This window comes from Vidua chalybeata, chromosome 8 (assembly GCF_026979565.1).
Source record: "Vidua chalybeata isolate OUT-0048 chromosome 8, bVidCha1 merged haplotype, whole genome shotgun sequence".
Lineage (NCBI taxonomy): Eukaryota > Metazoa > Chordata > Aves > Passeriformes > Viduidae > Vidua > Vidua chalybeata.
In genome coordinates, this window is record NC_071537.1 from 16,248,265 (window position 1) to 16,260,859 (window position 12,595).

At 36.3% G+C, this 12,595-nt stretch overlaps 1 protein-coding gene across 2 annotated transcripts in view; it reads left to right on the plus strand.

The window, feature by feature from the left end:
* The window catches only part of LGI1 (leucine rich glioma inactivated 1), a 28,863-nt gene extending 18,809 nt beyond the window's left edge, over window positions 1–10,054 (plus strand). For both annotated transcript variants that reach the window (XM_053948692.1, XM_053948694.1), the window contains 6 exons: window positions 2,420–2,491; window positions 2,594–2,665; window positions 6,756–6,827; window positions 8,059–8,228; window positions 8,640–8,804; window positions 8,889–10,054. In XM_053948692.1, the coding sequence (XP_053804667.1) occupies window positions 2,420–2,491; window positions 2,594–2,665; window positions 6,756–6,827; window positions 8,059–8,228; window positions 8,640–8,804; window positions 8,889–9,706 (1,369 nt within the window). In that variant the 3' untranslated portion in view covers window positions 9,707–10,054. The remainder of the gene's footprint in view (window positions 1–2,419; window positions 2,492–2,593; window positions 2,666–6,755; window positions 6,828–8,058; window positions 8,229–8,639; window positions 8,805–8,888) is intronic.
* Window positions 10,055–12,595: the final 2,541 nt, after the last annotated feature.

Genomic DNA, 12,595 nt, shown 5'->3' on the forward strand with positions numbered 1-12,595 from the left:
TTATAGTGCCTGGCACAGTGGGCTTGGGCAACATCTTATGGCATTTTGGTAATGATAATAATTTTCATTTCTACTGTACAATGAAATGCATGTTCTACGCTGCTGTTCATAAATGCTGCAACAAAAACTATGACCCCAGAAAAGCAGGGTTTGTTCCACTGTGGGCTTGGATGAGTGATGTGTTTTCCAGATATATTTTTAACATGGTAGTTGAGCTGCTTGCCATCCTTGGAATGTCAGGCTGCTGATCTAAGGCAAATGACTCCTTAAACACAGACCATAGGAGCAGGATTGTATCTGTGGGGACAACACTCCAATTTGTACGTGGGAAAGAAAAATTTTCATCTTTGGCAGAAGATAGTAACGGAAATAAGAATATGGAAAACTTCTGTTAATTAAACATTTCCGGAAGTTTTAGCTTTGCATGATTATAGCTGTATTGGTAGGTTTAATTTAGCCAACAGCAAGATTTAGCAGCTTATATGTATTTCTATAATAATAGAAATACATATGGAAATAGTCTTCAGCATTACATTTTTGAAGTCCAAATATAATTGGATATCTCCAATACAGCAGCCACAGATGTCTAAATATGGTGTAATTCTGCTGCTATTATTATTTACTACTATTTTTAATGTAGTGGCACGAGTGGTCTCTGGAAAAATCATGGTCTTGAGCTAAACACTACTTGTAACTCCCAGTCCAGGGGAGCTTTTCTTCTTGTGTAGTATGGCTGGTATGCTCTGTGCTCTTCATGTGACAACAAAAATACAAAGAACCTACACAGCTATGGGGAAGTACCAGCAGGAGTATTTTATGTAGAGAATGTATGTAAATGTAGAGAAAACCTCCCAGCTCTCATCTTCAGCACTTTTATCTCAGTGTATCAGCAACATGCTGAGGGTGCCCTTATAAACTGATGACATGAAAGCCTGCAGAAAGAAGGGACGTAATCATGGCATCAGGATTTGTACCTGCTAGCACTGTACTGTTCCTGCCAAGTGATACAGTCCCTAGCTACAGTGCCATACCTTCAGCCTCTATCCCCACAAGCAGCAATTATGGTGTTTGAGGACAAATTGGGGGGGAAAATGCTTTGTGCATCAAATACATCTGATGTAGCCATTGGGGAGAGGTATGAGATGGAAGGCAAATGAGCTCACCAAGTGCAAGACCTATGCTGTTAGCCTGGCAATCTCTAAAATAGCAATACTATTTAAAGACATACCACCCTGTTCTGTAAATTATTGATTAGAGTGCAGAAAAGGAGAAATTATCCAGTAAAATCATATCAGAAAAGTAAAATTAGTTGCAGGATTTAATAAATTGGTCTTCTGGTTCAAGAATTCTATAAAATTACTTGTTTTCTCTAAAACGGAATTATTTCTTGATTTTGACAAAAAGGAAGAATTTCCTGCTTGTATTTTTTTTCATGCATTTCATATAGGAATATACTGAAACTGGAAAAAACACAATCTGCAACAGCCAACTGAGAAAATAAATTACCTGCAATTTATTCTGAATGTAAACATCAACATAAGAGATTAACTCATTAAGTGAATTAATTAGTACTTGGAAATCTTGCATTCCTGAATGTCTAAGGATGCCATAGTATGAATCTATTTATCCATCAGGTCAATTGATTAAAATATAGATGTGCATGTAGTATTCCACCAGAGTAAAGTTCATCGTACTTTATTATGTCCCACCAGATTAAAAGGGTAGCAGTCCAGGGCTAGATTACAATGGACAAATGCTAACATGGCTGATAAGCAAAAATAAAGCTGGAAAAATCAATGCTAGTCCACTTTTAATGCTTACAAAATTACATAAAATTAAATGTGCTGCTGGTATTTTTACTGTTAGATGTATACGATAAGAGTATCTCCAAGAGGTGTAATGAGGTTTTAAAAATAATTCTGACTTGAACACTGACTGAATTTAAGAGATTTTTCTTTTTTTTCCCAGTAACTTTCAGTACCCTCGGGTTAAATACACTCAGAAGTTTAACTTAAAAGTTAAAGTATTTTCCTTCCTGCCAGTGTTGCAAATTCAACATGATGTCAGGCTAACCAGCAATTTAAACCAAGACAATTTAAACCTCTGTAATACTTGAAGATTTCATTGTTGTCCTAGTATATCTCCAGAGGCACTTGTACAATCCCATTGTTTTACTGGCATGATAAACCCACGTTTACATCCCACAAGAAGTCAAAGAAATTTTATCAGATGGCCCCAGTAGACAATTGTTGGACCCTTCCCTTTGCACCACACTGTGGTGCAATATATCAGCCTTACAGTCCTATAGTGCTTGCACAGAAAAAAGGTGAAACCAGGCAGTGGAAATTTGGCCTTGCTGAACCATTTGCTAGAGCTGCTGATAACCTAATGGTCTTTTGTTTTGCATTTCTTTATGCAGGTTGTTTACGTCCAACACTTTTGATGTTATTAGTGATGATGCTTTCATGGGCCTTCCTCATCTAGAATATTTGTGAGTGGACAAAAGTATCTTTCCTGTCATTATTGAATAGAGTGGGTGGGCTTCCAATTTCCAGGCATTGCTTGACCAGAATCACTTTATGACCCATTACAGGTTCATAGAGAACAACAACATTAAGTCCATTTCAAGAAATACTTTCAGAGGACTGAAATCTTTAATTCACCTGTAAGTAAAGTGATTAAATATATTACTTTGTATATTTAATATAGTAACTGAACCACTGTGTTGTTTAATTTCTCATTTTCATATATAACTGTTCATAGTTACTTAAGTGGCATTAATAGTAATTTGATTAGAATGTTAATGTTTGTGTTTCCACACAAAGACTTCCAAACTGTGATATGTGTAGAAGGCAAAGACACAAACAGCTTCCAAGTACTACATGTTTGGCAGTAGTTCCCTGACTTTCTCTGCTTGGAGCACAGGGGATTTCCAGCTGAGCAAGTAGGAGCAGGGAGGAGTATGAATTGGGAATCTTGGCACTGGATGAGGTGAGTCTCAGTTTGGGACTTGGAAAGGAGGAAGGTGGGAGTTGTGGATAGGAATGTGAGAGACTGAGGAATGGACCCACACCTCTTCCCAGGTACTCCAGTCTGACATGGATCCAGGAGAATATTACAGCCATTCTTGGGACAGGCCATCACTGTGCCCGTGTCCTCTTAAGACAGTAATAGTATACAGAAGAATTTGATTAAATCAAACTGGAAAATTCCCACCCAGAGCAGTTTTAATTAGAAGACTTGCAACAAGGTGTATTTGTTCTGGCTTACTGATCTACTTCTTACATTCTGCACCTACCCTGCTCTGCACCCTGTCCTCTCCTGCGCGGGAGCAGGAGCATCCCACAATCAGGACTTGTCACACACTGACACTGGGATCTGCTTACCAATCCTTGTGTGCTGCTCAGCTCTTTGGCTGTTTTGGAAACATGGCTACTTCTTGCCCTCTGACCTGCTGCAGCCCCTTGCTGCATTAGCTGAGAGAGGAAGTTACTCCAGGGCACTCTGGATGCCAATGTGCTATAGGAGCAATGCTCCCCATGCCCTCACCAGCAGGAGCATTTCTCACACTGTGCTCAGTAGGTGAGACACACATTGGCAACAAATACCTGCAGCATTTCACTGCAAACAAGAGTAGCTTCCTTGTCTCTGAGTTAGGAAGACAGTTTTTATACAGGCTTTTGTCTCTTATCTTACAGCAAGTTTATCTTTTAGCAATAATTTAATTTAATGAGGAATAAATTTTTTAAAAACAAAATACACACTATAAGAAAACAGAAAAAAATACAAAATAAGAAAAGGAAAAAAGTCTGTAGTGTGCCTGACATGGGTTTATACCTAGTTCTGAGCATCTGCATTCTGAAGCATGTCATGTGGTGCGTGTCATAGGCAGGGGAGGGGATCCTGACCTTTTGGCCTTAACATGATAAACTCCAAGAGGGTTTTGAAACAGGGCCGTTTAACTTTTTCTTTCATATATTTTGACAGAGGAGAGAAAGCAAAGGTTCAATTTTAAACAGTTAATGCATAAATATAATAGTTGAACTGCAATTCACCACATCTTCACCACCTAGTAAATGTACCATAAAACACTTTATGCTTTCCCTTTTGGTCAGGACAAGATTTACAGCTGGCTGGAACCAAGCCTACTGTGACTACTCATGTAGATAAAGTTACTTATGGAATGGCTGTAGGTCTGAGGAAGAGGAACAAGAGAGGAGAGGGAAAGAGGTACATAAAAAGGCTGTGCACATCCCATAACAATCCGTATTATAGGTACAGGCAGAATTATGCTGTTAGAAAAAAAAGATAGCTAGATAAGGCTGGTAACTGGGAACCTATCTTCAAAATATTTATGCACATGACTAACTTTATATTCATAAATGGGTCCAGTACATTATTTATCATATTTATTTGCTTATTTAGTAGCTGCTGCTGCCAGTGAACAAATTGCTTTTCTAAAACAGAGGAAGGCACAGATTCTTCTCCACAGAGCATATAGTCCAAGGCTAACATCTTGTCTTGCTGTTGCATTGGTTTCTGGGGACACTTCAGGAGTTTCACAAGAGAAAATATATGCAAAAGACAGATCCACATTTGAGGAGCAACTGCCATTTGCATGCACATTTTTGGGACACAGATTTGTGCATCATGCTGCTATTGTCCATAGAGCGCAATTCACAAAGACAATGAGAAATTTGTGGAGAATAACTGCAAAGGCACCACTAGTTTAATCTGCTTGAAGAACCACTCCCCATCTTTTGAGGAAAATTGCAGATACACATTAAGGATAATAATTTGGCACCCTGAGGCACTTTTCATTTAAGAAACAAGAGAGTATTTGTGTACACAAAATATATTAAAAAGAATCATAGTAAATGAGCATGCAAATAATTTCTATGAAGTTAGACAAGATAAACTTTGTTCCATTTATTCTATTTGCTTCCTTTTTGCAACATAAATTTTGGAATGCAGTAAGCTATCCAAACATTTTTACTTCTATAATGCAATTAACTTCAATAATTATAGTGTGTCCTTATTGTAAAAGAGAGTCATCTAGAATTTATTATTGTGCAAAAGGATTTATTTTCTGGTCAGAGTACATTTGAAAACAGAAAAATTTTTAAAATACTGCATTTTTTTACTAGTTTACTAATTTAATGTCAGAATCTTACAGTTAGCATTGGATAATAATTTCTATGCACAATACAGAATTTTGATTGTGTTTCTCTCAGAACTGTCACCATTAATTTAACTGCATGTTTGAGCCAACCTTTACTCTCTTATTATAATCCAAATACCACGTACAACACCATCTAGGCAAGACAGTGTTTTCTAATATGTAAATATGCTGTTTAACAGTGGACTATAAAATGCATAATTTTCATTCAAAAATCAGCAAATGCATAAGCCTTGCTTAAAGTCTGTCAGTCATGTACCCATGGCAGCAGTGAACCACTCCTACTTCCAAGTACACCCTCCCTTTCGTTTGCTATATCATAACATATAAAAACAATACAGGGCATTAAACTTGTCTCAGCTTGCAAGTCCACACAGCTTTCTCCATGTGAGTTATCTGACTTTTAAAGAATTGCTCTGGAGCATGAAATTACACATAAGTGAAGCACATGATACATTCACATACAGCGTTACAATCAGATGTACTTTGAAAGTGGAGGAGTCAGAATGTACTAATGGAAGCATCCCATATTTACTATTACTGATCAGACAAACACTTATTTTGAAATGAGGCAGCAGACCTAGTACATGTGGGCCTGTTCTTGTACTTAAGTATGTGCCTAAGTGTCTTTGCTTGGCTAGAGAAATTGTGGTTAATAAATAACATCTATGTTTTCAAGTTAAAACAGAAGAGATTCTAAATCTTATTAGCTACAGATTCTAACTGGGATCTTAATCAAGAATGATTTCTTTCCATTTTTCTTTCTTCTCATAAGTAATAAATAATTCTGTTAATTGGAAGAGGCATAGACTATACCCTACAACATTATTATTTTTCTGTCATGCCCTCTATGACATCTGAGACCTTTGGCAGACTCACAGAGACAGTCGGACTGAAATGTAATATACTGTTTGTTCAAAGCCTGCTCACATTTCCTTGTCACTCTTGCTAGCTGGAATACTCACTGAATTTAAACAAGCTTTCCCAACATTGAAAACTGGGAATTAATAACATTTTTTTGCTGGTCTAATACACTTTTATACACACACATGCATATGCCAGGAAAGCAATTTATGCCAATCAGCAATTTATTGCCTATTGCTACATATTTTCAAAAACTATGAGCTAAACCTAAGCCCATAAGCCCATATTAGTAAGATTTTCCCTCCAGAAGAGGTACAAGAAAGTGGGGAAATTGCAGTGATATGAGCACCATGTATTGGGATCTTGTAGGGAAAACATCAGTAGATCCAATAATGACTAATTATTTTAAAACATTAAATGGTGTTGGCAAAACACCAAAGGTGATAGCACTTTTTACTCTGCTAAGTGAAGTATTGCAAATGCTGCAAGGCTGCTGAAGAGTGAGGAAACAGAAGAAGGCATGGCATTTTAGTGGAAGGAAAAGTCCCAAAGTAAATGAGCTATTCTTAAAAGCAATCTTTTAGAACTAAGTGCTGGAGAATACCAGTGCTCTTTGCCATAAGTAAAAAACCCCACACAGTATATCACAATTTGCAAAAATGTGTAGTTTCATGAACAACTAGCACTAATACTGAAGTGTTTTCTTTTACAGGAGTCTTGCAAATAATAATCTCCAGTCACTTCCAAAAGACATATTTAAAGGCTTGGATTCTTTAACAAATGTGTAAGAAAGCAATTAATTAATTTTTTAATTATAATAGAAGTATAAAGAGATTATTTTAGAGGACCTTCTGAGAAACCATTCAAACTAGTAGCCAGTAATGGATCTTGTTACTGGGTAGAGACTACACAGTATGAGTAGGCTTGGTTTTTTTTGTCTGCTGTTGTTGAGAATTTGTGATGGTTTTGAATATTCCACCAGTTATGAAGATAAGTCATATTGTTACTAGTTATGTAATAAAGCTGCATGTTCATTAAGATTTCGTGAATATGAAGGGAGGATCCTTAGGGATGCATGAGAGAGCAAGGCATGCAGGGAAGGTGGAAGATATTTAATGGAGTAATATTTTAATGTGCAAGCAATTCCTGGAAAGCTAACTTTTATCAATAAAGCATATGTCTAAATAAGTATCCCATACTAAATCTAATTGCAACCAGATCAAAACATCAGCTTAAATAAATAAATATATATATAATAAAAATATATCAGTAAAAATACAAAATATAGATAAATAGATAAATCTTATATTTGCTTTAGTGAAATAGATCCTGTTTACAATATACCAAATCCTGTTCCATCTGATCTGGGATAATAAGCTCAGAAAACCCTTTGCCTGCTCCCAGTATTGGGAGGCTGAATCCCTAGAGCAGAGCTGCAGTAGTGAGATGTGGCCATGGGCAGCATATCTGGAGCATTACGTGGCAAGGCTGATCGTGGCCAGGTGGTCACACAGTCTGGTCCTGGCGCTCGCCTGTTCCTGTACATACGATCAGAAATCTGACTGAAGACAGCTGTAAAGCCTTAAACAGGACTCCTTTGCTTGTCTCTCCTGAAGCCCTAAATGAGTGTATCTAAAGGAGATAGTGAATACTGACTGGCTGACCATCAGGTTACATTAATTCCTATTTTGTTATCTAGAATGCTTCTACTGAGAAAGGATAATCCAAAGGAAACATTAGTTTGGGAGGCTTTTGTGTACCTGTAAACTTGGGGAAATAGATAAAAATTTCTGACTAATCACCAAGTTAAGGTCTCCTTGATCACCTTAATATAATTAAATCTGTGTGGGTTCTGGTATGTAGATTTAACCATGGGTCAGGACAAATTAAGCCAGGAAGGCCTCAAGTGAGAATAAGCAAGAGGGCACATATTTAACAAAAGCCTGTTTTGTTGTTCTCAAGGAGAAATACATTAGCTGACTGCTTATTTTTGATGCATGATTTATTTGTTGTAGAGATCTTAGAGGCAATGCATTTAATTGTGACTGCAAACTGAAGTGGTTAGTGGAGTGGCTGGGCAGCACCAATGCAACTGTTGAAGACATTTACTGTGAAAGCCCGCCAGAATATAAGAAGCGCAAAATCAATAGCCTCTCTCCAAAAGAGTTTGATTGCATTATTACAGGTAATGTGCCTCAAATTATTTAATCTTGTTAAAGTCAAACTGTAGTTTTTCATTCTAGAGCCAATTTTCAGGAACACTGCATTCTGGATGGAATTTCTACTAAAATCAATATGAACTCTGCTGGTCTAAGTGTGACATAGGAATCATTTGGGAGCAGGGTCCTATATTTTAGTATCTACTCAAACTTTAGGACATTACATAATGCTTTGGAAAACTGGAACATAAAACAGTACCTCTTTTTATTGAGAAAGATTGAAAAGCAAATTGCAGTACTCCTTTATCAACAGGAAAATTCGACTAGTGATGAAATACTGTAATTTGTAATAAATTGGTATCTGATAAGCAGATGTTTTTTTCAGTACAGTATGTCAAGTATCTCTGTAATTATCATCTGTTGTGTGCAATTTGCAGAATTTGAAGTTTATCAGTCCCTGCCATACCAGTCTCTGTCAGTAGATACTTTCTCATATATGAATGATGAACATGTGGTTATTGCTCAGCCTTTTACTGGAAAATGCATCTTTCTTGAATGGGACCATGTGGAAGTGATGTTCAGGAATTACGACAACATTACAGGTATGAACACTGCTTGACAAATAACATTACAACAAATTATCCAAAAACTGGTACTAATCCTGTCTCTTACTTCTCTTTTTATAGGTACTTCAACTGTTGTGTGTAAACCTATAGTTATTGAGAGTCAGCTGTATGTCATTGTCGCACAGCTGTTTGGAGGCTCCCACATATATAAAAGAGATATTTTTGCTAATAAGTTTATAAAAATTCAGGATATTGAAATCCTTAAAATCCGAAAACCCAATGACATTGAAACTTTCAGGATTGCTGAAGACTGGTATTTTGTTGTTGCAGACAGTTCAAAGGCTGGTTTCACCACGGTTTACAAGTGGAATGGGAATGGATTTTATTCCCATCAGTCTCTGCATGCCTGGTACAGAGATACTGATGTGGAGTATCTTGAAATATCTGGCAAACCACATTTAATTCTGTCAAGTAGTTCGCAAAGACCTGTAATATATCAATGGAACAAAGGAACAAATGAATTTGTTAAGCGGTTTGATATTCAAGATATGGAAGATGCATATGCAGTGAAGCATTTCAAGGTTAAAGAGGATGTATACATTTGCTTAACAAGATTTATTGGGGACTCTAAAGTAATGAAATGGGGTGGTTCAGCATTTCTGGATTTACAAAGGATGCCATCCCGAGGGTCAATGGTATTCCAACCACTTCAGATAAATAATTATCAATATGCCATTCTTGGAAGTGATTATTCTTTCACTCAAGTCTATTATTGGGATGCGGAAAAGGCAAAATTTGTGAAGTTTCAAGAATTAAACGTGCAGGCACCAAGATCTTTCATACATGTCTCCATCGATAAACGAGATTTTCTCTTTGCTTCAAGTTTTAAGGGAACTACATTGATTTATAAACATGTCATAGTTGACTTAAGCGCATGACACTCATAATTCTGAGATTACATCAGACTTTCTACCGTAAGCGGACAAAATGAACTAAATGCATGATGACTCTCTTATCTTACTTCCAAATGAATGCCTTTAAAAGTTGAGATTGCTAGAACAAAGTATTACTAGTATCTTCATCTTTAATTGTCAAGTCTAGTGGTGTTGGAAGTTGCATTTTTTAACAAAAAGAAATTAAATTAACTGTTCTTTGCATCCACAATATGTAAATACATGTGCAACTGCATCTGTTGCTATAAAGAATATTAAGATGTACTTTTCCATTTATTTATTCACCTGTTTGAAACAACTGCCAAATAAAATGTTTACATTTTGTGTCTTTCACATTCCAAATATTATTTGCAGGTGATACTTTTTATTTGTGTATATATTATACACATATAAAATAAAGCCAAGAAGGCATATTGCCCCACTGGGCAGTGTTGTACTGCATAGAAGATGCACGAAAGATCATGTGGGTTTTACTAATAACAAGAAGTTCTTGATAAAAGTACTGCATTGAAACACAAGCCTATAAATTATCACCTGGACAATCCTTGCAGTTATGTAAAGCTTCACTGACTTAAACAGAACTCTAACCAGAAAAAAGAATTCAGTTAGCTAGATGTGCTTGTAGGATGAAGGGTTCAGTTATACACATCTAATTGTAGGATAGGCCTTTGCACTGTGTATAGCTGTTTCTAAAAATCTACAAACAGATTGGCAGCATAAAAGACAAGGTAAAGGTCTGTGTTTCTTCACCTGATGCTGAAGCAGCACAAAACAAATCTCTTGTACAGAACTGAGACTGTTACTGTGCTGAAAGCTAGAAGCAAAGCTTATTTTTCAGCTAGCATTATTTCTATAGCTGAACTGTCACACATCACTTGCATGAATTCTGTCAAGTCTTTCCACTGGAATTGCAATTATTTACTCTTCAATGAATTTATTCCTTATTCTGAATGAAGTTGGCAAATGGGAAGTAATTTTTTTCCACTACCCTGCAATGAATCTTAGTACCAGGTACTTCTCAAATTCCGGGAACTTTGAATGTGGCAGGATAAAGTCTATAGTGTATAGTGTAAATTTCTATAGTGTATACAACTCAAGGGAAGCTAAGTATATCTTAAATTGTGCCAAATCTGAATGTGGCATCAAAATCTATTACAAGCTCAAAGTTAAAATAGTCTTTTGTTTACATTCATCTAGTGCACCACGTGAGAGAAACCTACACTGATGGTTTGGTGCAGCTCAGGAAGAAAGCTCAAGTTTATTTTAGACACCTTTGCATTCAGATAAGTTGTCAAGCATTGTGCTTCAGTGCCATCTTTAAAATAGATGCATGAATACTGTGTTAATTTCTAGACATTTCTACCATTCACAGATATTGACTGGTGAATAAAACTAATCGTACTGTGCATGTCAGCTAATCACATGAGCTTATTAATGTATATTTAGGAAGCCAGTCCTAAACAGTATGCTTCTGTAATAATGAATGGAGGTTTTTTATATTTAATGTTATTTAAAAAGAAAAAATCTCACCTGAATGATACTATTCTAGTAAGTTAATTTTTCTGATGCCTTTTTATCCACAGCTGCATATGCTCTGCTAAGCATTTGGCTTAATAACTACCTATTCCATAAGTATTTACAATTTGAGTAGAAAGATTTTAAACTGTTTCACAGGTGAAACATCCAAATTTTTAATTAATAAATACATTTCTAAAAATCATCATTAAATAATCTCTTGTTTGGCAGTTTCCTTTATATGTCAAACCATATTTCCTTTATATAGTTTTAGTTGTAACATGAGCATGATTTCAAACCCCAGATGAACCCAAATTCTATTTTTTTATTATTTCTCAATGTTGGCTGCACATCTGTGATTGCCAACTCAGTTTGTCCATTTCTTCTTCAGTGCCCTTTGCATGGGAAAGGAATGAAATACAAAGTCATGTACTCATCTCCAATCTACCAGCAAACCATTAAGTGTTTTCTATTTCTTCTTGTCTTCTGTTTCAATCTTTTACTTAAGGTCCTATTGAATTATGTGCACTGGTTTTGATCTGATTTTCCCCATTATACTTGCCTACGTGCACTCTCTATCAAATTATAAAGATAGTGGCTATGCAACCTTCTCATTATGAACATATTATAAACATCTGGCTGAATTTAAGTGGAGTTGGAGAAACTTGCTAATCTGCTACCAAAACTTATTTACAAACAACATATTGCCTCACAGTGTACCTTGAAAAAGTTACATTTCATGGAAATGTATTTCAGAACCAGCCAGCTATGCTGGCTAAGGCTTATGCTATCATAGTGCTATGATTGTTCTCCTGAGTTACCTCATTCTGAAATTATGTGACAGACTTACAGGAATTCACTGTTACTCCTGGGTTTAAAGGAGGAATTTAAATGCCTGCAAGGGTGTGAGCCACTAGAATTTTACCTTCACAATACATATAAAACTAGCCATGGTACAGTGGAAGGATCAATCTGCTAGAGAACACAATGGTAGTATCAGTTTGGTTGTTCCTTCAGAAAATTTTTTCCTGTAGTCAAGCACAAGTGATTTGGGAAATTCTTAATGCCTATGCCATTTTTGGAAGGTCAGCTAATTACTATAAAATGCTGAATCTAAACCTGTTTTCTTTTGAAAATCCCTTTCTCTAGTCAGGTGGAGACTCACAGGGACAACAGCCAGTTTCTTCTTGTGTGATTATAGCATTTCTTTGTACCACATAAAGAACTGGGGTATTTTTAGAACAGAACTTAATCCTTAACGTAGAAGAGCGTAAAGGCTCATTAGGTGGCTCCCTGTGCTGTTTCTTCCTGATTTCAGAGACTGGGCATTTTAACAGCTCATCTGAGCATAAAGCTAAG